The following is a 26,629-nucleotide window of genomic DNA, read 5'->3' as shown; positions in this document are numbered from 1 at the left end:
TGCTTTTACTGAAGTAGTGACCTGTTGTGTTGAACACTCCGGCACACACACACACTGAAGTGAAGTGCCATCGTGGTATCAACAGGTAACTTCTGTCAGCATTTTATTTTTACGAGAAACAAAGACAGACAAAATCTTTGAACCTTTGTGTCTCCACCAACGGCAGGTTTTCCTATTGGCTGTGAGGAGCAGATCCACAGTCTGGTTGGCTGCACACCCGTCATGCACACCTGGGTTGGGCTTAGAAAACTTTGATAGAGGGTGCAGCTCTTGTGACAGACTGAAAACAAGAACCAGTTAGTCACACTCTTATTTATCATGTTATGGTTCTTTCGTATCCTCTGACTGTATTGACAAACCGATGTTATCGAGTCATTTCCGCAAAGGTTTCAATCAAATGTTTTCTCTGCGTGAACTTTAGCTATATTTATACTGCTACACTCCACAAAGCGACCCCCCAACTGTTAAAACAATCTGTCATACCAAATCCTCACCTCAGCTGCATTCATCTACCTACAGACACCAGAGCAACACAAATATAGAACTGGGTTTAGCTCAACACATGTTGACGTATAATTTTTTTTTCCCGTCCAACACTCCTGAGAGATTTTTCATTTGACGAGACAAATACCAAGTAATGCTTGTCAACAGCTGTCCTCGTAATGCAAGTCATGGTCTTTTCTGGAAGCTATAATGGCTTTCATGTGAGCGTGTGCGGCATTTTCATAATAACAAGATAAAACTGTCGACAAGATTAAGGCCGATACTGTAGTCTTGGAAGCCGGGGCTTTGTTCCAGCTTCTTGTATGGATTTGCGGCACAGCCAAAGGGGTTTCTTTGGCTTTTGAACACATTACTCAAAAGTGTTGCCCTAATCAAGGCTCTTGAAATCAGCTTCTTCAAGAGCTTTAATCAGTGTGTTTTGCAGCCGTTTCTCATATGGATCGGGGTCAGTAGCCTTATTTTAGGTTAGAAGAGGATGTGTAATCGTTGTGTATTGCCAGAAAAGCCAAAAATGTAAGTTCTAGGCCTACTTGTGAAATTGAATACAACAGTTTGAGTTTTATAATCAGTAAATGTCTTCTGTCATATAAATTTACATTTCAACCATTAACTCTACCATTTATTTTCTCTCAAAGAAGAATGATTCTGAAGTCCCCAATCAATTGAATTAGCCATTTAATAAAATCCCAGTAAGCTTTATTCTATCCTATAAACAAAATAATTTCCCAAACATTACTGTATTGTTTTGATAGTCAACAACAGAAAAGATCATTGGTCACAGGTGAACTCGAGTGAAATAATAGTGCATCAAACTAATATGTGGATGTTGGGTTTCTGTATGAAATTCATGTCCAACGCAGCTGACAGGGTTGTTTGCATTGCAACAGGTCAAAGTGACAGAAAGTCAAGTAGGAGGACATGCCTTAAGACGCAGACTAAACAGCAAGCTAAATTTGCTCTGCTATTCTGCAAGGAGTGGGAAATCCAGTGTGAGTGCGTAGGCAAGCCTGTGAATCACTGCTGTGTGGCAAAGACAACAGAGACACAGAAAAGCAGAGACAACCAGAGACTGGAGAAGGCCAAACAGGGCCTCTCTCCACAGCAGATAATAACAACTTCCTGCTTTACCTAGCTTAGTGGGTGAACATCATTTATCACATCATGTAGGAGATGTATTTAGAGGTACATCTTACCTGCCCGGCCGTATTTTCAATGACTTGCACCAGTGGGATCCTTGTTGACATTTTTCAAAGACTTGCGAGTTGCCAAAAAGGGAAAAGGAACTGTGAAACAAGCACGACTCGTCAGTGTCTCTTGTGCATTTAAAACTCGTGTGGCTGATGGCAGAAGGAGATTTCCAACAGATGTCCAGTGCTAGCCAGCTAGCAGCGCGACAGATAACCTGTGAATCAACAAGTTGAATCCCACATCAGCGGCTAGCCGAGTTAGCCAGCTAGCTGGAAACTAGCTAGCGGCGACCGCACGTCCCATGTTTGTCAACAAGCAGAAAACAGGAAAAGCCGAGGTTTTCTTCAGGTTGTTTTTGAAAACATCCAGTTCCCAATTAGCATCTATCGGCGTCGACAGCGATCAGAGAACACAGACACTGGACCCGAGCTAACAGTGACGTTTTGGCCAGCTAGCTACTTGTGCTAGCTTGAAGAAAAGTTGGTTGTATTGGAGCAGACAAGGTTCAATTAGGCAGCTAACATGCTAACCTGTGAGGCTGCTAACTAACGTCCGAGGAAGCCCCGACTGTCGCCGAAATCTACAACAAACGTTAATCCAGCGTCGTTTTCATAACGTAATGTCGTGGTCTGTCTTTCTCTTTTTTTGGTGGGCAGAGATGTTTCCTTTCGGGGCTGAAAACAGGTCCGGGGTCCACAAACTTTCAGGGCCAAAGTTATTCCCGGCGAGGTCTCGACCTTCCCAACTCACGCAAAACAATTCAAGATATTCCCAGTGAGATATCCGCGGGTTGGGTATCCGAAAAATAAAAGCAGCACCTCGTAAAACGGTCACATGGCAGGTGAGAAACACGAATTAATTTGTTGCGCTAGCTGCTCGACATTAGCCCATTTAGCTAGCAAAATTCGGCGTTTCTTTCGAGGCAGAGCTAGCTAGTTAGCTTATTCCCCCAGCGCCCGCAGCGGCGGCGACTGCCACAGAGCAGCCCACGAAACTCAAAATCCACGGAAATCACCGGCGCTCTTCCTTGTGTTGCGTGATTGGAATAAGGTCGTTCACCAGTGCTGCACTGCAGTGTGGCGATATAGCAGTCCTTCTTGTCGCTACACCGACTGTTTATTCCGTCCGGCCGACCGAAAGGGGAATCATCAAGTTGTAAAATCCATTATCGGCACGGTGGGCTTTTCTCGTCGGGAGGTGCGAGTCGGTGGGGGGAGAAAAGGCGAGGAGCTGCAGTCTATGCGCACGATCCTGCCCTCATACCGGAACAAGCTCGCGGCAACATGGCTGCTTGCACCACGACTGAAAGAGGAGGACCGGGGAGGGTTCGGCTTCACTCGGCTCTTTCCGGCCCTCCCCGCTGACCCACTCACTCAGGTTAGTAACAGACAGGTGCAGGGATTCAAAGGAGCTGAGGTGACCTAAAATTCACTCGTGTCATAATAGTTTGTTGAATATTTGCAAATTATTTAGGTCTGACATTGTTATTTATTTTTATAGAGGCATTGAATCTAAATTTCCAAGTTAAACTATCAAAAAGAGAAATGGAAATTAACTTTTACTAGATACTTCTGAACGATAATGTAATTTGCAGTGTTACTTTTTCTCAGTATTTTGTGCCATATCAGTTCCAATATCATGGGTTACATTTAAATTGTCATGTATGTTCAAAATTTCACTTTAATGCCCAACATTGTCAATGTAATGTACAATATTTCATTTTAAGGTGCCATTTTCAGCATCATTGTAGTCTTATTCTAGTTTTTTGTTTGTTTTTTATTTCAGTAATTTATCATAGGGCTGCACAGTGATGTAGTGGTTAGCACTTTTGCCTTGCAGCAAGAAGATCCCTGGTTCAAATCCTGGCCTGGACCTGGGATCTTTCTGCATGGAGTTTGCATGTTCTCTCTGTGCATACGTGGGTTTTCTCCGGGTACTCCGGCTTCCTCCCACTGTCCAAAAATATGCTGAGGTTAATTGATGACTCCAAATTGCCCGTTGGTGTGAATGTGAGTGTGATTGTCTGTCTGTATATGTAGCCCTGTGACAGACTGGCGACCTGTCCAGGGTGTCCCCTGCCTTTGCCCGAGTCGGCTGGGATAGACTCCAGCACCCCCTGGGACCCTAGTGAGGATAAAGCGGTGTATAGAGAATGGATAATGCATCATATTTATATCTTTTGCTTTTTATCCAGGCTCTGCATTTATTCTCATGTTAAGATAGATTATTTTTGAGCAAAATCTGGCACATTTTTTTTTAATCTTCTCTTGTCTTACTTTTACTTTGCATTTCCTCATGATGCTACTTCAGTGTTTCATTTGCTAGACATTAAACCACCTGTTGTTTTCTTTACAAAGTCCACAAAGCAGGACTTTACATTTATTTTTGTGTACAATTTATCATTGTAGCTAAATCAATGCAGTGTTGTTGTTTTTTTCAAAAAGACATGAAACAAATTCAATATATGGAATAAAAAATATGATGGAGGGAACCCGTGAATGAGATGACGCGCTCCTTCCCGTCAAAAGCTGAGTTGGTTTAGATGTTTTCTGGGCACATCCGGCTGGAAAGAGACTCCACAGTAGATCCAGACCCGTCTGGAGGGAAACCCTCAGGATTCCTCAGGAGGAGCTGGAAAATGTTGGAAAGACCTGCTTGATCTGCTGCCCCTAAGACCTAACTGTAAAGAAGCAGGATAAAATGGACGTATGGATGGAACAATATGTTGTATTGACAGTAAAAATGTCAAAATTCACACTAGCTGGCTGGAAATATTTGTCAAAGCAACTTAAGGGGAAAATACAGAGAATGTTGTTCACAGTCGTCTAATAATGGGCGACTTGGATCATTCATTCTGCCATCTTATACCTCTATATTATCTCCCCATTGTTAGTTCATCTTTTTTTATCTGTGCCTGCAGCCAACTTAGACAACTATTCTCGGATCTCGTCAAATTATAGACCCCTTCCTTCCCACCCCAGCTGTAAAAAAATAAAATGTAAATGTTTCCTTGTCTGAAAAAAATCCAGAAATTAAGCAAAAAATTCCCCAAATTTCTGAAAATTTGCAAAACCTTCAGGAAGAAAATTCGAATAATTCCTTAAAAGTTTCCCTTAAAAGTAAAAAAAAACCGCAAGAAAATTCTTATAAATATTTTCAAAAAGTGAGTAAAAATCTTACAAAAAATTCTAAAAATATCTAAAGTGATTACATATATATCAGTAAAAATTCTAATATTTTCTTTAAGAACATTCACATAAAAATCAACTAAAATCCAGCGAATTTCGCTGGATTTTAGTTGATTTTTTGTGAATGCTCTTAAAGAAAATATTTGTAACATTTATTTTCTTTCCACCAAAAAATGTTCAAAAATTTCCCAAAAATGTTCATTAGTTTCACTGTGAAAATATTTTTTTTTTCCACATGTTCAAACTTAATAACGGGTCAATTCTGACCCGCAGGACGACACGAGGATTAATACTATCTATAGCAACAGCGATAGATGACAGAGTTTCAATAGCGAATATTCACCGTTTACACAATGTGAGGATGTTATGGAGAAAATAAAAGGCTGAAAAAAATGAGGAAATGAAGGGCAATGAGAGGCTGGTTAGGAATGACTGGGAGAGCATCCAACTGGCAGGATTTCCCGATGAATCAAGGGAAAAATCACCTCTCTGATGATGGAGGGAGTGAACTCAAGGCTGCCGCAGCAGACAAACACCTCTGTTTTTTAACATTTAACCACCTATCTGGACTCATTGCTCTCCTTGTTGCTGTCAAATCGCTGGATTTCTCTTGTGATGCATCTTTCAGTCAACATCCAGAACTCACTTGGCAGAGTGTCTTGTTTTTTTTTGTTTTTTTGTTTTTTTTCAGAGCGTTGGAGCACGTCCAGTTTGATGGAGGCTCACAGGAGGGAGGATAGCAGCATTTTGTGGAAAATGTCAGAGCCATTCGTGTTAACATTTATACAAAAATAATGACTGTAAACTCATTGACCTGGTCTTTTTTTAGATTGTACGTGGGGAGTTTCAGGAGGCCAGGTTGGTGTGGATGAAAATGTGCTGAGGTGTCGCCATCTGCAGGACGACTGAACATATTACATCCATCCACCTATCTATATCAGTCTGTCTATCGAGTTGTTTTTATCATGACGTGTAAATATTAGATTTCTCGTTGTTCTTTTGTGTCTCGTTTTTCAAATATTGTTTTTTGTTTGTCTGACTTTTGTCATTTGTCTCATTTTTTGGTTGCTTTGTCAACTTTTTTGTCTGTTTTGTTTGGTTTTGGGTCGTTTTTCTCATTTTTTTCCTCATTTTGTTTTTCGCTTTTACGTCTCATTTTTGTAATCTTTTATCCTGCTTTTGTTGTTTTTTGCCTAGATTTTGTCATTTGTTTCATGTTTTTGTCGGTTGCTTTTTGTCGTTTTGTGTTTCCTTTTTGTTTTACTTTTGTCATTTTATTCTTTGCTTTATTTGTTGTTTTGGTTATCGTTTTTGTGTCGTTTAGCCATTTTTTGGCCTCTTTGTAACTTTGTCTAATTTTTCTGTTTTGCTTTGTGTCATTTGTCTCATCTCATTTTTGTCATTGTGTTGTCTCATTTTTGTAATATTTTGTCCTGTTTTTGTTGTTTTGTGTCTGAATCTCGTCATTTTGGTTTTCCTTCTTGCCTTGTTATTGTGTGTTTTCTGTCAGTTTTTTCGTTGCTTTCTAACTTTTTCGTCTAATTTTTGTTTTCAGGTTGTTCATAATATTTTGTAAAAAGACAATTTCTTAAATGTGAAAGTAAAAATGATTTCGGCACCCCTGATCCAGACTGAATCAAATCTTTTTTGGCTCTCATTCTCCTACTTTTCCTTCGGAGAAGCAGCGACACACCGAGTAGGAGGTTGAACCACAGGCTGTTAATTGCAGCTGGTTTTTTTTAGTGTATTTTAAGTCTCATTGGATGAGCATTAAAAACACATAGCAGCCTTTGTATCGCCAGTCTCCCCATTCCACGGTGCCAAACGTATCTGGCCGGACTGAGGCTGTAATAACAGTTTATTTTTAATGTGCAGTCAATACTTCTCCCTGTAGATCCTGGCAGCCTGCACACATCATCAGACGTTTGATTTCGTCGCCAGGCTTTCCCGGCGTTTCGGTTCTTCTCCCTCCACCTTAGTCACGCTGTCTGTCACTCAGTGGTGTCTCTTTATCGCCGTGAGATCTGATTAAAACTGCATCACATTGTTGCACATGTGAGCCAAACTCAGTGCAGCATGAACCGCCCAGCTGTTAGGATTGATTTCACAATTTTAGGAAGCCAGTTTTGAAACAAAGCGAGGATGCAATTAAACAATTTAAAAAATGACACATTTTGTTAAGCAGGAAATTGAATGAAAAGGGTTGTTTTTTCTGATTTTATGGATCTGATGAGAAAAGAGTGTGTGAGAGACGTCTTCAAGGAAATTTTAACCCACCTGTGAAGCTCACCTGACACTCGCATCAACCTTCTTCTGCGTTTGCATCTCTCACTGCTTGATATTGTCGACTTCAACACTCGATTGTTGTTTCACGAGAGTAGCTTTAATGAATTTCTTTTGGTTTAACTCTTGTGTTGTCCCGTGGGTCAAAATTGACCGGAAATGTAAAATGGTGTATAAGAGTAGAAAAAACTAAATGTCAGATGAGAAGACAAATGTTTATTAAAAAAAGAGAACAGAACCCGAGCGCAAAGTGCGACAGGAACACAAATTGAGATGTGACAAATACAAAAATGTGGGTAAACACGATAAAATCCTGGTGATGCACTTGCAGAAATCTGGAATCAACATAGTTATCCAACAGCGAAAGAAGATAAAAAATTTACCTGAGAAAAAATAGAACTTTCAAACATATGTACATAAAAATAAAGTAACATACTTTTTTCATGAATGAGAATATCACATTTTTTCATTTAATTAAAAAAAGCAGTAGTTTTCTTAGAGATCATGATTACAGGCTGAAGATTTTCAGAAATAAGCCTTTTGAGATAACTGAAAAAGAAAGTCACCAACAAAAAAAGACGAACTCTAGGTGTATAAATAATAAAGTCGGTGTGGGGGAGTTGAAGTAGCTTCACATCCAGTCCGGGAGCGAGGACTCACCTCTGACTCACCCTCTCTAAATAGCAGCGAGCAGCTCCTCCACAGCGACGCTCGTCAGGTCGGAGTAGAAGTTGCCCTCGTTGTCTCCGCCTCCGAACACCAGCAGGGTTTTGCCGACGGAGCCGGCGTTCGCATCCGTGTCTTCTGGGAAACCGGTGGTCTCCATGGTGACGATGGAGTGCCCCGCCCTGGGCACAGAGAGCTGAGGCAGCGTCACCTCCGTCCAGCTGTTGGTGTCTGAAACAACAAGTTGAAAATCCACCGTTATCTTCACTCTCGCGTCGTCCTGTGGGTCACACTAACCTGTTTTAAAGTTTGAAAATGTGAGGAAAAAAATATATTTTCACAGTGAAACTTCTGATGTCCACATTTTCAACATTTTTGGGAAAAAAAGTTAACCAAATCCAACAAAATTCACTGGATTTTGGTTGATTTTTATGTGAAAGATCTTAAAGAAAATATTAGAAGATTCACTGATATATACATAATCACTTTAGATATTGTTAGGATTTTTTGAAAGATTTTTACTCATATTTGTAAAATATTTACAAGAATTTTCTTGCCAAATTAGGGTTAAGGTTAGGTTAAAGCCTGAATTTTTCTACTAAGACACTTGTTTTTTCTTCACTTTGTCCCTGGTTTGCACATTGATCTTCACCAACAGTTAAAAGTTAATGATTACAAGCTTCCCTCAAACGTGAGCTGCGTCTCACCAATATCGAAGATGAAGGCGTCACTGAGGGCGTTGTTTCCGTTGTAACCGCCGTGGATTAGGAACTTTGTGTCGGAGAGAACAGCGCTGCCATGCCAGCTGCAACATATATGATGATTATATATGAGAAAACGGAGCCACAGAGAGGATTTTAGACAGTTTTAAGAAAACAATCATGTACGATTATAGAGTTTTGAGACCGATATCTATTCCAAGGAGCGTAAACGTCTCTACAAATTAAGTGTAGTAATAATAGAAGTAGTAGAAGTGAGGTTTGACAGTCAGTCTTAGCTACAGCTACATGGAGTGTGTGTGATTAGCTGTGTACCTTCGAGGAGAAGGGGCTGTCCCAGTTGTTTTGACACCAGAAAACTCCATCAGACCTTAAAAACAAATAACAATTAACCCTCGTGTCATCCTGTGGGTCAAAACTGACCCATTTTTAAGTTTGAAAACGTGGAAAAAAATATATTTTCACAGTGAGACTTCTGATGTCCACATTTTCAACATTTCTGGGAAATCTGAACATTTTTTTGGTGGAAAAAAAAGAAATGTTAAAAAAAATCAATTGAGAAAAATCAACCAAAATTCAGCAAATTTCACTGGATTTTGGTAGGTTTTTTTGTGAATGTTCTTCAAGAAAATATCAGAAGTTTTACTGATATATATATGTAATCAATTTAGATATTTTTAGGATTTTTGGGGGGAAGATTTTCACTCATTTTTTGAAAATACTTACAAGAATTTTCTTGCCAAATTTGGGGGATTTTTTTAAAAATAAAACTTTTAAGAGAAACTTTAATTATTGGAATTTTCTTCCTGACAGTTTTTGCAAATTTTCAGAAAGTTGTAGAATTTTTTTGCTGAATTTTTGGATATTTTTCAGACAAAGAAACAATATTTTTTGGTGCCTGTAAATGAGGACACAGGAGGGTTCATCATGAAGGCACTGATATGTATTTACACCTTCCCCCAGGTGTGTTTTCCCTGTGTGTGCGGCTTACCGAGGTCCAGCATGTACATATCATTGTAGCAGACCGGAGTGTCCCACCCACCAAACACGTAGATCTTCCTCTCCTGCATCACACATGCAGAGTGGCTGGAAGGAGCAGAATAAAGAGGGAGTTTAAAAGCTGAAAATGTGTTTGAGTGAGTAAAAAAAAAAAAAAAAAAAAAGAAGAAAGGTTGCGATTGTGATGTGTTACCCTGAGCGAGGGGAAGGTTGGTCTCCTGTGACGATGGGCTGGTACCAGATGGAGAGCTGAGGGTCGAAGATGTACAGAGAGTCACTGCAGCCGTCGGGCTCCGGGTTGGGCCGAGGAAACACTCCTCCCAGCACGAACAGCTCCCCCTGAAACATGCTGCAGCTGTGGTAGGCCAGAGGAGGAACGTTTCCTCGAGCCTGGAGGAGAAAGAGGGAGGAAGACGTGAAGAAAGAGAAGAAGCAACGATGGAGTCATCGCAGGGTGTCGACTGAACACACACCTCCACCATGGTCCACTTCCAGCTCTGCGTGTCCAGGATGTGGACGTCGTTGAACCACTTCTTGTTCTTGGAGCCTCCGAACACAAAGATCCGCTTAGAGTCGGGGTCGTAGATGGCCGTATGACCAATCCTGGCCTCAGGGGTCGGACCCTCAGCCAGAGTCTCTGCAGCCACCCAGGACAGGTCCTCTGTTGGACGGACAACACAAACATGGACCCGCTGGAACCACGATTCTCCTCAGAGTTCTGACAGTACAGAGAATATTTAACCCTCGTGTCATCCTGCATGTCAAATTGACCAGTTTTAAAATTTGAAAATGTGGGAAAAAAAATATATTTTCACAGTGAAACCTGTGATCTCCACATTTTCAACATTTTTGGGAAATTTTTTAACATTTTTTGGTGGAAAAAAAAAAGAAATGTTAGAAATGTTTCTGAAGAACATTCACACAAAAAAAATTACGTGAATTTTCTTAAAGAGAATATTAGAACGTGTACTGATATATATGTAATCACTTTAGATATTTTTAGGATTTTTTTTGGAAAATTTTTACAAATTTTTTCGAAATATATTACAAGAATGTTCTTGCCAAATTTGGGGAATTTATTTTCAATCAAATTTTAAGGGAAACTTTTAATTTTTTTTCTGAAAGTTTTGCAAATTTTCAGAAATTTGGGGAATTTCTTTGCTGAATTTTTGGATTTTTTTTTCAGACAAGGAAACAATATTTTTTGTGTCTGTAAATGAGGAGAACAAGGGGGTTAATGTCGTTCATGACTGACTGACCTGTGCACAGCTTCCACATGGGATCTTTGCAGAACTGCATCCTGGCTCCCTGACCTCCAATCAGGATTGCTGTCTGAGCATCGATGGGACACAAAGTCTGACCCCAGCGACCCGACGGGCCGAGCAGAGGAGCTGCAGGAAATCACAGAGTTAAAGGACTCGTCCACGACCTCTGAATGTAGAGAATGACTGAATGTCAACACAGAGCGTCTCGTAAATCTTCATATTTGAGACTCTAACTGCAGATTCAAAGGATAGCTTGTTTCTCGTCTTTGCACTAAGCCGAGCGCCTCCCGGCTCCTTCTAGACGGACAGACATAAGTGAGGTATTGATCTTCTCGCCCAACTGTGGGCAAGGAAGTTAAATCAGAGCATTTCACAAAACGTCAAACTATACCTTTAAAGACAGAGCACCTACAGCGCTGCCCAGGTAGCAGAAACCTACAAATACCTGTGTGTGAGTCACACGTACAAGTTCATGTTACATTCCTGCAGATAACACTTGCAGAGAAAGACGAGCAGAAAGCATGAACTCGGGTGGGCGATGTGCATCAGCTGTGGCACCGCCGAGCGAATAAATACGACAGAAAGGTACAAATAAATAAGAGAAAACAGCCAAAATGGTATGTGATGTGTATGCACAAACGCACCGGTCTGTGTGGGAGTCTTGGCCTGCCTACTCTTCGTCCTGGCTGCGCTCTGAGGAGGCGTTTTTCCCACAATCCCTTGCGTCTCTCCTGCTCCATTAGCGGTAAAAGAGGAAGGAGAGAGAAGGAGATTTGATGGAGAAAATAGAACACAAATAAAATAGTTTTCCACCTCCACACTGAGCCAGAGGAGTGTCTGCAGCGCTAATTATCAGACAGGATTAAAAACTTAAACACTTTTAACACCTCCAGCAACTTTTTGTCACATTCTATCCAAAAGAATTATCCTTATTTAACTCATTTCCAAATAAAGACATGCACAGATCTCACACTACGATGATAAACAGCACTAGATAGTTCTGCTTTGCTCACCTGCTCCGCTACTGAACAGCTTCTGGCCACATTTGGTTTGACCTCTGACCTTTCGTACAGGTGTGGCTTTCTCCTCACTGCCATCTGAAGACGTGTTTTCTTCTTCTGTCTTTGGCACCTTATTGTCGTTTTCTTTTTCCTCTTCTGACGCTCTGTCCCTCTTCCTCTTGCCTTTGAGGTCTCGGGCTGCGACTGGAGCCACGGTGTCCTGGGACGGCACAAAATATCATTAAAAACAAAAGCAGCAAGGAAAACCAGAGCAGCTAAAAGCAATGACAACAATAGTTAGGTCTCTATCGGAGCGTTGTCCGTTTTCTCAGAATAGTTCCACCAAATAATCCACAATCATGACGACTAAATAGTGTTTGTAGCCAAACAAGATGAGCCAGTTTTACTGTGACAGTAGTTTCAATAGAGCAGAATTCACCACGTTGAATTATGAGAGTGACGTGATGTTTATTTTAACTGACGCCTTTCATTATCTGCCTCAAACTCCTGCTTGATTTTGAACCGGAGTTGTGGGAAAAGTAATGAAGCACATTTACCTTAAAACTGTCAGACCCAAATATTTAAAAACAAGGAGCAAAAAAAATTAAAGAAAATAAACAATTCTTTTTAGATGTATATAAACCTAAATATAGAAAAAAAATGAGCAATAAATAAATAAAATAAAACAAAAAATTATACATAAATTATAAATATATGTGCTATATATATATATATATATATATATATATATATATATATATATATATATATATACACACACGTATAGATAACAAATATAGAATAAATCAGTAAAGAAATCAAAAATAAAGAAAAAAAATAAAACCAAATATAGGAAAAAATGGCTAAAAACAAACAAAAAAGAATATATATACATACACACACACACACACACAAATAATAGAAAATAAATAAAACTGATGTATTTCAGTGGATTTTACAGGGTTAACAGCTCTACTTTTTAATTTTGACCTACTTTTCCATTGTCTGCTGCCTTACACTTCCAAACTACTACACGTCAGGCAGAAATATTGTACTTTACACTGCACTACATTTATCTGACAGCTTTAAGGTGAAGATATAAAACAATTACTAATAATAACACGCTTTTAAAATACAAAACAAAAATAGAAACAGTGAGTAGTTGAAGTCAAATTTCAGATGTCTATGAGTGAACAGTCCCAGCTGTGTTTTTTTCCATCTAAATTTCACTAAATGTTCAAATCATCCAACAAACACTAGAGAAAAAGTCCAAAAACCACAAACAGAATATAATATAATAATGTTACACAAAAAACATCAGTCAGAGCACTTCTAGTTTAATATTTTAACTACATTTAGCTGCTAATGCTTATTTACGGACAGTTATATTGTACTTAATATCAGCTATTCAACATGCTTAACAAGGTATTTATGACATTTTGAGAATTTAAATGCTTTAATTCTCGGTATATATATATATAAATCTCTATCAGATTACCTTTGGTGTGTACTCCATCACAGCCAGGAGCTCTGGTTCGTTATAATCTGCTTTCATCTGAGGAAAAAAGGTATTACATGTTTACATTAGAATGTGTCCAAAACCAGTGTCTCCCATGACAACTAAAAATGTTGGTATTTCACCACATGGTGCTTTCATAAAAGACTCTGTACAGGGGCTACACAACATATTGTTTGGTGGACACATGCATAATCGTCTCACTTTAGCAGGTGGAAAGCAAATTAGTGTAAACACATCATGCTAGATGTCGCTTGAGTCTCAATTTCTGTGACTAATCTACAAGAGAAGTCTGTTTTATATGATATTTTACCGATTTAAGAGTTATTGGAAACTGTTTTTACTCTTTATTTACTAGATACAGATATGCAGGCTCTATATGTGTACGACAAAAAAAGCAAGAAACCAAAGAGAAAACCTAAAAATGAAGATCTGGTTGCATAAAAAGTAATGCACCATGAAGTGTTTCTGTTGACCAAATGCAGAGAATTTATTACAGTGAGCTGTAACTGATCATTCAATCAGCACCAGATCTGGAAGCTATCCAAAGAAAAGAAAACTATTTTGGGTGGCTTTGCGAGTGTTTTTGCTCGCTGTTTTTTGGTCTTTATTAATTATTTTTCATTTTTTATGCAGACTCTACTAAGTCATCCCCATCATTCTAGAGCATTGGAGTCAAACATGCGGCCCGCGGGCCAAAAGCGGCCCTCCAGAGGGTCCAATCCGCCCGAGGTACGACTTTGTAAAGTGTAAAAATTATAGAGAAGATATTAACTGCAACCTGTGAATTTGCAAAACCACTCATTTAAGATAATTTGGTCATTTTGTGTCTCATTTCTGTCTTGTTTTTGTTGTCTTTTTTCTCACGTTTTTGTCGTTTTGTGTTGTTTTTTTTGACTCTCTTATGTTTTTCGTCTCATTTTTACCATTTTGTGCTTTGCTTTATTCGTTGTTCTGTGGATCGTTTTGTTTCATGCTTTTGTCATTTTTTGTGTCATTTGTCCATTGTTTTGTCACTGTAACTTTTTGTCTCTTTTTTTGTTTTGTTTCATGCCATTTGTCTCATTTTTTGTTATTTTGTTTCTCGCTTTTGTCATTTTGGGTCTCATTTTTCTAATACTCTGTCTTGTTTTTGTTGTCTTTTTATGTCTTACTTATCGATTGTCTCATGTTTTTGTCGTTTTGTGTTTCCTTTTTGTCTCGCTTTTGTTTTTCATCTTATTTTTGCCATTTTGTGTTTTGCTTTATTCGTTGTTTTGCGTCACGCTTTGTCATTTTTTGTGTTGTTTGTCCATTGTTTTGTCACTTTGTCAAATTTTTTCCTCTCTTTTTTGTTTTGTTTCATGCCGTTTGTTTCATTTTTTGTCATTGTTTCTCGTTTTTGTCTTTCTGTGTCTCGTTTTTGTAATATTTTGTCTTGTTTGTGTTTTTAAAAAAAAAGTAAAATATGACATCATTCAGTTCCAGACACCTGTGACTAAATGTTTTAGGCATAGTATTGTTGAAATTGAACTTATTTTTCTTCAGAAATTTCAGGTTGTTCGTGATATTTCGAAAAAGGGTAATTCCTTGAAAGTGAACATTTACAGAATGAACTTTTTTGCACTAAAACAAAGGAAAAATTTGGAGTCAAACTAAGATGACACCCCTGTTCTAGAGTGAGTAATTGTTTCTAAAGTATTCTGTTTAAAAACTTGATATAGTAACGTCAGTTCTCCCCAACATCACGCAGCCCTGCACTTAATTTCTACATCTACTGTCCAACAACTTGGCTATTAGATGGAACGGTCAAGAATTCACAGATTTTCTCAGTGTCCTTTAGTCCTAGAGCTTCATGTTTGTTTGACATTTACCAGGTCTCCTCCCTCCACGGCGACATTCAGTGTGACGCCGTCTGTCCACGTCTCCTCCTCCCACTGCTCCCACGACAAACACCTGGAGAAGAAACAGCACAGAAATCAGCGACAGGCTTCCTGTTAAACTGTTTACTTCAACACTAAGTGTGGCATTAAACAGCACTGTAATATTTCTAACATTACGTCATTTTATCATTTTATTCATCTGATCTTTTCACATGCTTGATCTGTGGAAACTGCAGCTGCACCAGGATTCAAATTTATAGCAGAATAAATTTAATTTAACATAAAAAGAAACATATATACAGAAATAATTTACAGAAATGCTGAAAGGAACAATGGAACTCTCCTATTAACTGATAGTAATCCACATTTGTCTTAAGTAAGTCTTCTGAGCTTATTCCTCACAAATTCCATATGATTTAGTTTAATTCATTCAACATGTTAAAAAAAAGGAACAAAATTAATTATGCAGGTCCAGCAGCATACAGAATAAATAACATTTTACAGTAAAAGTTTTAAAAAAAACAAGCAGCATTTTATTAAACTAATAGTGCATCAATAGTCAAATGCAACATTTACAACAAAAGGTTGTTTTTTTGGTCTAATTCTCTGTTAAATCCAGATATTTTACACAGTTTTTTAAAAGCTCCCCAAACTTATTCTTTCTAGAACAGGGGTGTCAAACTGATTCAGCCCAGTTTGATCTCAAGTGGACCTGACTAGTTTTACTGTATGATCAAAATGACAAAACTCAGATAAAAAACAAAACGACAAAAACATGAGAGGAAAGTTAAACAAAAAACAACAAAAATGAGACAAAATATTACAACAATGAGACACAGAATGAGAGAAGAACAATGAACAATCTAGTATTTTACTTTATAATCAAAACAACTTGTCATGGTCTGGAAATTATTTTAAATTTATCGTTTAAAAAAAATTACAATCTACTGTTAATGTCTCCTCTGGAATTTTTACACTATGAGGGCCGCTTGTTTGATACCCCTGTTCGAGCAGGAGTCACAATGTTGTAAACTCCTGCTTTAAAAATACTTTTACCTGAGAGCCTTTCCTGATTTTAATCCTTGAGTTGCCTTTTATTTCTTTAATAATGTTTCAATGTTGAATTCTGCATTTATTTGTATTTTATAGCCTTGAGAAGCACTTTGTAACTTGGGTTTCTATATAAAGACTTTATTAAAAACAGAAATAACATGTCATTGTGTGATTTAGGTGGCAGACGGATTGTTTTTACTGTTTTGTGAGTCAGGGTGAACCTACTTGTTGTAAGGAGTCAGTTTTCCGATGGTGATGGGGGTCCGGTCAGCGTCGTTCAGCTCCGCGTTCACGCAGACTCTGTCGCCCCACTGGCCGCTGCTGAACAGCACCACCAGGCGGACAGATGGAGGAACTGCAACACAGACCCTGCACGACCCTTCAGCGCTGACACGGAAAAACACGAACAAAAAAAATTGAAAATCATCTTTAAGCAACCATAAAAACAAGAATAGAGGCTAAACTACTCATTAGCATTTGGTTTTCAGTCATAAATTACGTCCTTATACGTCTGTAAACGCGGTTAATTCAAAGCGGCGCTAATGATGAGTAATAAAAGCCAAGTTGCTGGAGAATACTGCTAACAAAAATGCATTTCTTCAACAGAGATGTAGTTCAGGTTCACGGTAAGATTATTAGCAGCTTTCTAACGTTACTAAACGGTTAAAAACCTTCAAAATGTCTCACCGTAGCAGTCTTTGAGGCGGACCGTTCACCCCGAAAACTGCATAAACTCCGAATTCGTCCATTTTGCGGTTTTCTCCCGAAAATACAAAAAACTCCAAACCCGTTTCCACTTATTTCCCTTTATTTCGACGCTATTTAAAGCATTAAAACGCAGATTTCTCTCCTCTCCTTCTGTCTCCCGCCACCGCTGTATGTACACTTTCCAACTCCGCGCGACTTCTTGTTGCACCGCGTAAGCGCGCGATTTGTTAACCAGGGTGTCCCGTCAGGAGGAGTCTCCGCAGTAGAACACACAGTAAACAGAGCTCCGCCCGCACAACACATCCTGGAAGTCCATTCGAGTGCACACCAGGCTGAGACACAAGCCAATCAGAGGCCCAGATTTCCCGGCTCTCCGCTACGTCACAAAAGTTGCGTTCAAGAACACTTATGGGCAAAAACCATAGACTGATCAAGAAAAGTAGAACTGCAAATGCAAATAAATAAAAATAATTTTTTAAAATAAGAAGGACTGTGCCTGAAAATAAAATAAAAAATAAATAATGTGGCATTATAAAGAAATATTAATCAAAAAATGAATTCATAAAAGAAAAGGCTAATAATAGTAAAAACATAAAGAAAAATAAATAAGAAATGTGCTTTTAATTTGCTGTTAATGCGACATTTAAGAAATGTTCTACACTCACTACTCCAAACTTAGACGCTACTTAGAGGTAAATAGCATTTGAACACAGATTACTTTGAAATTTATTCCAGAAAATGTGTAAAATTGAGAATTGAAACGGTTGATAATACATGGCGGCTCGTTCTTGAACTTCCCCCGGCTGTCGAACAGCATTCTGGGATTGGATGCCGGCTGAAAGCTTCTCGAAGGAACCGCAAAGATGATGGTGAGTCAATTAGCATGTATCCCCAAATTCTGAACCGTAATCCGAGTCCATCCTTCATTTTTTCAGCCGGCAGTCGCACCAGGAGTAATATCAGCTCACAGGACAGACTGCTGGCTGTGTTTAGAAGCAGTTATTTCGTGGAGATGATTTTTGAAAGATTTATTTGTTCGTCGGACTGTTAGCATCGTATGGGTACTCTAAACCAATGGGCGTATACGATGCTAACGGTGATGCTAGTTAGCATGCTAGCGATGAGTGGACATAAAATAAACTCTACAGGCGGTTAGGTTCACACTGACAAGAATTCAAGGCTAGCTTTTCCTTTATTAGGTCCATGCGGTTTAATGTCGTCTATTAATGTTTTTTCAGTCAAATTATTGTCCAGTTAGCATCAGTGTGTTTAGCTTCTTTGTATGAATGACTGCATAGAAAGCATATAAGTGTTCTGTGCTGCAAAGGAGCTAATCCAAACAGGCTTTTACATTAATAAAAACAGATTTAAATCCGTAAGCTGGCACTGGTAATAAAACGATGTGTATCCAGGTTTTCACAGTGTCACTCAGCAGCATGTTTGATGAGTAATGAAGCATCACATCCGACCTCTGCAGCCTCAGTCTGCTCCCATGTTTGGTTGTAGAGTGAGAGAGATGCTGTTATATGTGTTGTAATATTGAGTTATTGCACAGTTCGCTTGTCATGTTTATTAATTTCAAACTATGACTTGCAAATTTGTGTTTTCTGTCAATATTACTGCAGCTGACCCGTTTTTATTGTCTAATATACATGATGATGCAGATTGTGGCTACAATTTTCTGAATTTAGTATTTTTGTTAGAACCAGGACTTGCTACTGAGGTTATTGTTCAGAGTGTAGTCTGATGGTTGTAAGAAATATGATAATATACAGCTGCTAACTGCCAATTTACACTGGCTACCTGTAAGTTTCTCTTAATTAATTTTAAAGCATTAAGCTTTAAATTGCTTTGAGGACTTTTTATTTTGGTTATTTTGAGGTGTTGGTTTGTATCACGTGCGACCAGTTCACGGCCTGATTGTTCTTATAATTTTTATCTTCGCTGGCTGCTTTAATGGTCTTTATTTTTATTTGTGTTACTAGTCTTTGTACTTTTTGTTTTTAGGCTTTGTGACTATGTAAACAAATAAAGTATGATTATTGTTAGTACTATTACTTACTTCCGTTCTCCCCGTCTCTCCACCAGCCCACACCGGTTATCCTGCTGAAGGAGGGGACAGACACGTCTCAGGGCATCCCCCAGCTCATCAGCAACATCAATGCCTGCCAGGTCAGAAAACTAGCTCTTCTCTCTGTGTAGTTGTTTATGTTTTCTCTATTTTCAGTCTCTCTAAATGTACCTGTTGTGTTTTCTCCTGCAGGTGATTGCTGAGGCTGTGAGGACTACCCTGGGGCCCAGAGGGATGGACAAACTGATGGTGGACGGCAGAGGTGAGGAAACGGATGGGATAAGAAATGATGATGGGTTCGTCTAGAGCACATTATTGAGGATGTTTGTGTTTTCCAGGCAAGGCCACGATCTCCAATGACGGAGCCACCATCCTGAAGCTGCTGGATGTGGTCCACCCTGCAGCTAAGACTCTGGTGGACATCGCTCGCTCCCAGGACGCTGAGGTGAGATCAGTGTGTTTGAGGCCTTTTCTGCGTCTGAGTCGACACCTAAAATCTAGTCAAGCTCACACCGCCTTTCTCTCCGTCTTCAGGTTGGAGACGGCACCACCTCCGTCACCCTCCTGGCCGCTGAGTTCCTGAAGCAGCTGAAGCCATATGTGGAGGAGGGTCTCCACCCTCAGACCATCATCAGAGCGTTCCGCACCGCCACCAACCTCGCTGTCAACAAGATCAAGGAGATCTCTGTCCCAGTGAAGAAAGATGACAAGCAGTAAGAGATCAGCTTCTCTGGAACAGATTTCAAGCTTTTAAGATGTGATCTAACTGTGATCAGTGGAGTAAAGTTGTACTTTGTCTGCTGTCAGAGAGCAGAGACAGCTGCTGGAGAAGTGTGCAGCCACGGCCCTGAACTCAAAGCTGATCGCTGGCCAGAAGGACTTCTTCTCCAAAATGGTGGTGGATGCTGTCATGTCTCTGGACGAGCTGCTGTCTCTGAAGATGATCGGCATCAAGAAGGTGCAGGGAGGAGCCCTGGAGGTTGGTGTCCCGACTTTAAAAGACAACTCTGAACCATCTTTCCTCTCCCTGTTCCTACATCTTAATTCCAAATTATCTATTTTTAAATTAAATGTTTTTTCTTCCATCTCTACAGGATTCTCAGTTGATCTCTGGCGTTGCGTTCAAGAAGACCTTCTCCTATGCTGGATTTGAGATGCAGCCCAAACGCTACGAGAACCCAAAGATCGCTCTGTTGAACGTGGAGCTGGAGCTCAAGGCTGAGAAGGACAACGCTGAGGTCCGCGTGAAATCTGTGGAGGTATGAAGGAACCACAACAACCATTACATGAATATCTAGATGTCCTTTTTTTAGTCTAACTTTTCTTCTTTCCACCCTTCCTGCAGGACTACCAGGCCATCGTGGACGCAGAGTGGAACATCCTGTACGACAAATTGGAGAAGATCTATCGGTCCGGAGCCAAGGTGGTTCTGTCCAAGCTGCCCATTGGAGACGTGGCCACTCAGTACTTCGCTGACAGAGACCTGTTCTGTGCCGGCAGGGTGCAGGAGGAGGATCTGAGGAGGACCATGATGGTGAGACGGTGAAAACTCCTAGTCTCTAAATTAAAAAGTGACTCATGGTTTGGATTTTATCCAACAAGAAAAAGATGAAAGTGACTGAAATATTTTTTATTATTGGACTGCATGAATACAAGCGTCACATGTCGGTTATTTAGGTTTGAAAAATGAGTTACTGTTTGCGTTGACTTGGATGCTGCTAATGCAGATTTGTGGACTGATGTAGAAGCAGCTGGAAGCTTGTGAACCTGTTGACTGATGGTGTTTAATGTGACAACCAGGCCTGTGGAGGCTCCATCCAGACGTCTGTAGGAGCCATGACCGACGACGTCCTGGGACAGTGTGAGCTGTTCGAAGAGGTTCAGGTCGGAGGAGAGCGGTAAGAAAGATGACGAAACTCTTCACTTTTGAATGAAAAAAGAGCATTTCTTTTTGCAACTTTATATGCTCCAGTCTTGTCTGCTTAGAAACAAATGCAGAAATGTACTGGGTTATATTTATTGGCAGACGTGTGTCTTTTCAGTGTTGATTGTGTTAGGATTTATCTTTGTTGTCCTACTTGGGGAAATTTGCTCTGCAGCAGGACTTGACAACAAATAAAAACACAACCACAGCTTCCACGTCCGTTATGTACATCAACAACACTCAAGATAAAAGAGATGTGGAGTCTTTTAGTCCTTGGAAAAGGTTCCCAAACACAACAGAACAAAACAAGGGCAGAATCCTAAATCCAAAACAGCCCAATCTGACATAAGCCCTCATCAGGACCTGCCTGTTAGAAATGACCAAAAGCTGAACCCGACTGCTCCGGTCCAAGTATCTTAAAGTTAAAATGAAAAGTTTAGGTGTCTGCTTGAACTCATTCTGAGCCTTGAGTGTATCTGCTGTTATACTCAGTTATAATGTGATTAAAGAGAAATCAACTTCAACATGAGAAACTAAAAACATGAGCCCAACCAAATATAAGAACACTCAGCTGTATTTTTGCTCCTCATCCTGGACCTCAGAACTCTGAATACGGTTTAGATTGTGAAGATCCTGAATTCTAACATTGTGACTTTTGTTTCTGTTTTAACAGGTACAACTTCTTCAAGGGCTGCCCGAAGGCGAAGACGTGCACCATCATCCTGAGGGGCGGAGCCGAGCAGTTCACAGAGGAAACGGAGCGATCGCTGCACGACGCCATCATGATCGTCCGCAGAGCCATCAAGGTCTGAGACACGTGGATAAATGTCCAAACAAATAGACAGTAGGAGTATTTTCATCTGTAAAAACAGTCTGTGTAGAAAGAGACTTAGGTTTTCAATAATTATAATAGTATTTTTTTATTTTCATTGTGTGTGATGGTTCCATGACCAGAAAAGATCAACATAGTAAAACTTTCTTCTCGGCTGTATGGGTGCAGATTCTCCTGGATAAAGCAACTCATTGTTTGAGATCTTTAACAGGCAGAAACTGGGTTGGGGAGCAGATTGTTAAAGCTCACTGCTCTTTATTGTTCTCACAAACATTACCACCAGATTAGTGTGTGTGTGACTGCACTAAACGAGTTGATCTGTACCTCGTCAGCTCCCAAATTCTGTAAACTTTGTTGGCCAATCCGTCTGCAACAAGGTTTAAACGTGTGAACCGTTTTCCAGAATGACTCCATCGTAGCGGGTGGAGGTGCCATAGAGATGGAGCTGTCCAAGTACCTGAGGGATTACTCCAGAACCATCCCTGGAAAACAGCAGCTGCTGATTGGAGCTTACGCCAAGGCCCTGGAGGTCATCCCCAGGCAGCTGTGCGACAACGCCGGCTTCGACGCCACCAACATCCTCAACAAACTGCGCGCAAAACATGCACAGGTAAGGAAATTAATCTTACAGATTTACTCAGCTTTACAACAGGAAAGGGGTCTTTCTGCCACATTCATAAAGTCAAGATGGGGAAAAGAAGCTGGTATAGAATTAACTGAGGATGACTGGTTAACCCTCCTGTTGTCCTCATTTACGGCACCAAAAAATATTGTGTCCTTGTCTGAAAAAAATCCAAAAATTCAGCAAAAAATTCCCCAAATTTATAAAAATTTGCAAAACCTTCAGGAAGAAAATTCTAATAATTCCTTAAAAGTTCTCCCTTAAAAGTTTTATTTAAAAAAAATCCCTCAAATTTGGCAAGAGAATTCTTGGAATTATTTTCAAAAATTAAGTAAAAATCCTCCAAAAAATCCTAAAAATATCTAAAGTAATTATATGTATATCATTAAAACTTTTATTTTCTCTAAGAACATTTTTAACATTTCTTTTTTCCGCTAAAAATGTTCAAAGATTTCCCAAAAATGTTGAGAATGTGGACATCAGAAGTTTCACTGTGAAAATACATTTATTTCCACATCTTCAAACTTTAAAATGGGTCAATTTTGACCCACAGGACGACACGAAGGTGGACTTCAATGTAATTTACCAAACAAATTTGCCTTTTTCATTGACAAAGCATGATAGATATTTACTACAAATATGAGTAACGGGGCAAAAATGAAATAAAAAAATGAGTAAAGATGTCACAGAATTGATAGAAATAATTCAGAAAATATACATTATGAAACGACTGACTTTTGCTCTGTGACATGCAACCCAAAAATGTGAAAGATATAGTTATTATTGTCTTCATTCTTAAGAAAGACCTGGAGGTTCAGCGTTTAATCTTAGACACTGGGAACCTTGTTGTATGACTCTGTGAAGGCGATTAATCTGTTAATGTTGACTCTGCTTCACCTCCTCTCAGGGCGGCATGTGGTACGGCGTGGACATCAACAACGAAGACATCGCCGACAACTTCGCCTCCTGCGTCTGGGAGCCCGCCATCGTTCGGATCAACGCCCTGACGGCGGCGTCGGAGGCGGCCTGTCTCATCCTGTCGGTGGACGAGACGATCAAGAACCCTCGCAGCACCGTAGACGGACCTCCGGGCGGTGGAAGAGGCCGAGGCCGCGGCAGACCCCACGCTCACTAGGAGGAAGCAAGAACAAAACCTCATTTTGTAGAGGCAGTAAAGCCCACATGCAGACAGAAGGTCGTCAGGTCGTCTGATCTGCATTTGGGTTTGAATTCTCCATAAAATGAGGCATTGTAAGCAGTCGCAGACACAAACAAATGACAGGTGTAGTGAAGGGAAACAAAGGGGGAAAGAGAAACTCATCGGGCAATTTCAAGTTTGTTTGGACTTTTTCTTTGTTTTTCTTACTGAATCTGTAACATTTCAAGCATTGTTTCCATCTGTATTCTGAAATTGAAGCCAAATGACAGCAGTTCCCCCTCAGTTTGGAAACAAACACTCCTGTCCCCTTCAGGTCGGCGCTTCTTCTTCTTCTCACCTGAAGGAGCCGTTCCATAACTTCTGTAATCTGGTTTTGTGTTACAAACTGACGTGCAACACGGGAAGCAAAGCACTGATAGGATGTCGAGCAGTTCTGAAAAAGTGTGTGAAACTATTTATTGGACCATTCTCGTCAATAAATTCACAGCTGGGATCATACTGTTGACTGTGATGTGTCATTTTTAAAGATATACATATGATTTGTATTTGAAAAACGTAGGATGAGGATGGAGCTTTGTTTTATCCTTTCAACAGCCTGCGGTTTGAAACACAACGTACTAGAGATGAGGTCAAAACAAACAAGATTAAAGAACCAGTGTGGAGGATTTAGTGGGATCTAACAACAGAAATAAAATGCAGAGTGTATCATCACCTAAAAAGAAGAATACTGCTTTTTAAAGTTAGAATGAGCCCTTTATATGAGCAAGTTGTCTTCCATTAACCCTCCTGTCGTCCTGCGGGTCAAATTGACCCGATTTAAAGTTTAAAAATGTGGGGAAAAAAATAGGTTTTCACAGTGAAAACTTCCACATTTTCGGGAAATTTTTGAACATTTTTTGGTGCAAAAAAAGAAATGTTAATAAAAATGTTTCTTTCAGAACATTCAGAAAAAAATCGACCAGAATCCAGCCGGTTGTATTCTGTATCTTCACCACTAGATGCTCTAAATCCTCCACGCTGGACCTCAGTGGTTCATAAGCTTTTACTTTAGACATAAACATGAGTACACTTCATTACAGAAAACGCATAAAAACACGTCCACCTACTTTTTCTGCAGGAGCTCACTTTAAAGCTGCTCTTTAAAATAGTTGCAAATTAGTAAAAGGAAAATAGAGAATTACCACCAGTCCTCCCTTAAAGTTGTGACCATAGAGCTCATTATGTTGCTTTCTGGTGTTTTAAAAAGCTCCACTATGCAATACCTAACCAGCAAACCAATAGAGTATCCGAGTAGCTGGTGAATGTAGTGGAGTATTTAGCAGAGTAGTGGAGTCAGACATGATCTTCAGGGGCTGGTAGAGACCAACAAACAGAAAAAGTGAGTAAAGTCAGGATTTAAATTCATAAAACAGCCAAAAGATGCAAATCTAAATGAATGCTGATATTCTATATCATGTTTGTAGATTCTTCACCACATTATGCAGCTTTTTGAAACATTTTAAATGTTTTCGAAAATAACTGTTACACAGTTTGAATTCTTAGACTGATCTGGACCGAGGAAAATGCGTCACTTTTTAAGACTCTTGCTGTTAAAACGCCACAGTCCTTCCTAGTAAACCAGCCTTGGATGTGTTCACATTCATCTTGACAAACGTTGAATGCACTTTTAGTTTGCAGTTCAGTCTTTTCACCACTAGGTGGAGCACGAAAGAGAGGTAAAGCTGCAGTCCAGGTAGCAGCTGTAGTAACGGGATTTAAATGAGGTATCAGTTATTATAGGAGACAACAGTCTTTATATGTAACAGTGAACATGAGTTTGTGTCACTCTAGGTAGCATGCTGTGTCAGGTAGAGTCCTATACGATAAAACCTTCATCCTAGTGAAGTTGAATTCTGAGGTTTGTGTTTGGAGTGTTGGGATCTGTACTCAGCCTCCAGCTTGCATTTGGCTCCACAGAGTGTTTCTCTGACTTTTCTGGGCAGGAAATGCCGGTGACAGGATTATACGGTGTGACATGACAAACTCTCCGCTGAGAGCCAGAAGGCAGACAAATTAATTTCTTCTTTTCTGTGCAGTGAGGGCGCTTTGCTCTTCAGCCAAGATGTTTGTAGAGGAGGATGGAGAGTCGTAATACATGTTCTAATGAGTGAATGTCTAATTAGTGGAGTTCCTTCTAAGAATCCAACGCTCCCTCCAAGAAAAACACCACTCCCAAAGTACCGCTTTTTCTAAAATTATCATCCCTGGAATCAGTTGTGTGTTTTCAAATCTCCACGTCCTGCTCCTCCTCAGTTAGACAGGAAGTCGATGGAGGCCCGGACGGAGCGGTTAGACATGACGTCAACAGCTGTGACTTTGATCTCTGTGTCTCCAAACTGCATGGTCGCCCTGATCTCCCTCCTCTCCGGTCCCGCTCCTCCAGCTCCTGCTCCTCCCACCGCTCCCGGCAGCGGCAACGGCTCCGGTAGGTCCAGAGTTATCGTCCCGCACTTCCTGATGCCGGGGTCGGAGATGTACGTGACGTCGTCGGTGGCGCTGCAGTAGATGTTGATGATGATCTTGCGTTGGCCCAGACGAGCCGGCGTGTAGCTCCGCCTCACGACCTCCCCCAGAGCCACCGACTGGTCGACTGAGACGAAGCGGTCCAGGATGTCGGTGCACCACTCGCGGCCGTCTTTGATGAGGAGTTTGTCCCGAGGGTGGCGTCCCTCCACAAAGCGGTTCAGGACGCCGACGCCGTAGGTCAAAGGGCATCGACGCACTCGGACCTGTGAGAGAGAGATTGTTAGACCTAAGGACAGACTTTTATCGGCCTCACATTTGGCATTTTCAGTTATCGGTATTGTGATTATGGGCTGCTCAGTGGCGTAGTGGTTAGCACTTTCGCCTTGCAGCAAGAAGATCCCTGGTTCAAATCCCGGGGTGGGCCTGGGATCTTTCTGCATGGAGTTTGCATGTTCTCCCTGAGCATGCGTGGGTTTTCTCCGGGCACTCCGGCTTCCTCCCACAGTCCAAAAACATGCTGAGGCTGATTGATTACTCTAGATTGTCCGTAGGTGTGAATGCGAG

The 26,629-nt window shown here is 40.3% G+C and overlaps 4 protein-coding genes and 1 long non-coding RNA gene across 9 annotated transcripts in view; 2 read left to right on the top strand and 3 right to left on the bottom strand.

Annotated features, from left to right (window-relative positions):
* mark2b (MAP/microtubule affinity-regulating kinase 2b) overlaps nt 1–2,974 on the bottom strand; it is a 52,702-nt gene extending 49,728 nt beyond the window's left edge. For 3 of the 5 annotated variants that reach the window (XM_051944192.1, XM_051944194.1, XM_051944195.1), the window contains exon 1: nt 1,698–2,974. In XM_051944192.1, the coding sequence (XP_051800152.1) occupies nt 1,698–1,748 (51 nt within the window). In that variant the 5' untranslated portion in view covers nt 1,749–2,974. The remainder of the gene's footprint in view (nt 1–1,697) is intronic. The other 2 variants (XM_051944196.1, XM_051944193.1) reach the window with 1 other exon arrangement.
* On the top strand, nt 2,961–15,297 carry LOC127532470 (uncharacterized). Its single transcript, XR_007939916.1, has 3 exons — nt 2,961–3,069; nt 13,966–14,061; nt 15,186–15,297. It is a non-coding gene; the product is annotated as an uncharacterized LOC127532470 (long non-coding RNA).
* Nucleotides 7,360–17,181, bottom strand: krcp (kelch repeat-containing protein). Its single transcript, XM_022205758.2, has 13 exons — nt 16,932–17,181; nt 16,470–16,631; nt 15,183–15,264; nt 13,312–13,368; nt 11,826–12,033; nt 11,457–11,543; nt 10,807–10,938; nt 10,021–10,208; nt 9,741–9,937; nt 9,540–9,634; nt 8,864–8,918; nt 8,537–8,634; nt 7,360–8,060 (listed from the first exon to the last, which is right to left on the bottom strand). The coding sequence occupies exons 1-13, from the start codon at nt 16,991–16,993 to the stop codon at nt 7,840–7,842; spliced, it is 1,644 nt and encodes a 547-aa protein (XP_022061450.1). The 5' UTR covers nt 16,994–17,181; the 3' UTR covers nt 7,360–7,839.
* A 559-nt stretch (nt 17,182–17,740) lies between these two features.
* Nucleotides 17,741–24,058, top strand: cct7 (chaperonin containing TCP1, subunit 7 (eta)). Its single transcript, XM_022205756.2, has 12 exons — nt 17,741–17,821; nt 19,041–19,124; nt 19,216–19,285; nt 19,362–19,468; nt 19,558–19,736; nt 19,831–20,002; nt 20,118–20,282; nt 20,369–20,557; nt 20,824–20,921; nt 21,621–21,753; nt 22,183–22,389; nt 23,309–24,058. Exons 1-12 carry the CDS (start codon nt 17,816–17,818, stop codon nt 23,534–23,536), a joined length of 1,638 nt encoding a protein of 545 aa, XP_022061448.1. The 5' UTR covers nt 17,741–17,815; the 3' UTR covers nt 23,537–24,058.
* hspa12b (heat shock protein 12B) overlaps nt 23,992–26,629 on the bottom strand; it is a 24,395-nt gene continuing 21,757 nt past the window's right edge. Inside the window, exon 14 of the mRNA XM_022205755.2 lies at nt 23,992–26,328. Within this exon, the coding sequence (XP_022061447.1) occupies nt 25,849–26,328 (480 nt within the window). The 3' untranslated portion in view covers nt 23,992–25,848. The remainder of the gene's footprint in view (nt 26,329–26,629) is intronic.

The sequence above is a fragment of the Acanthochromis polyacanthus genome, chromosome 23 (genome assembly GCF_021347895.1).
Source record: "Acanthochromis polyacanthus isolate Apoly-LR-REF ecotype Palm Island chromosome 23, KAUST_Apoly_ChrSc, whole genome shotgun sequence".
Classification (NCBI taxonomy): domain Eukaryota; kingdom Metazoa; phylum Chordata; class Actinopteri; family Pomacentridae; genus Acanthochromis; species Acanthochromis polyacanthus.
Note: the sequence above shows the minus strand (reverse complement) of the source record. Positions and strands in the feature narration are given on the sequence as shown.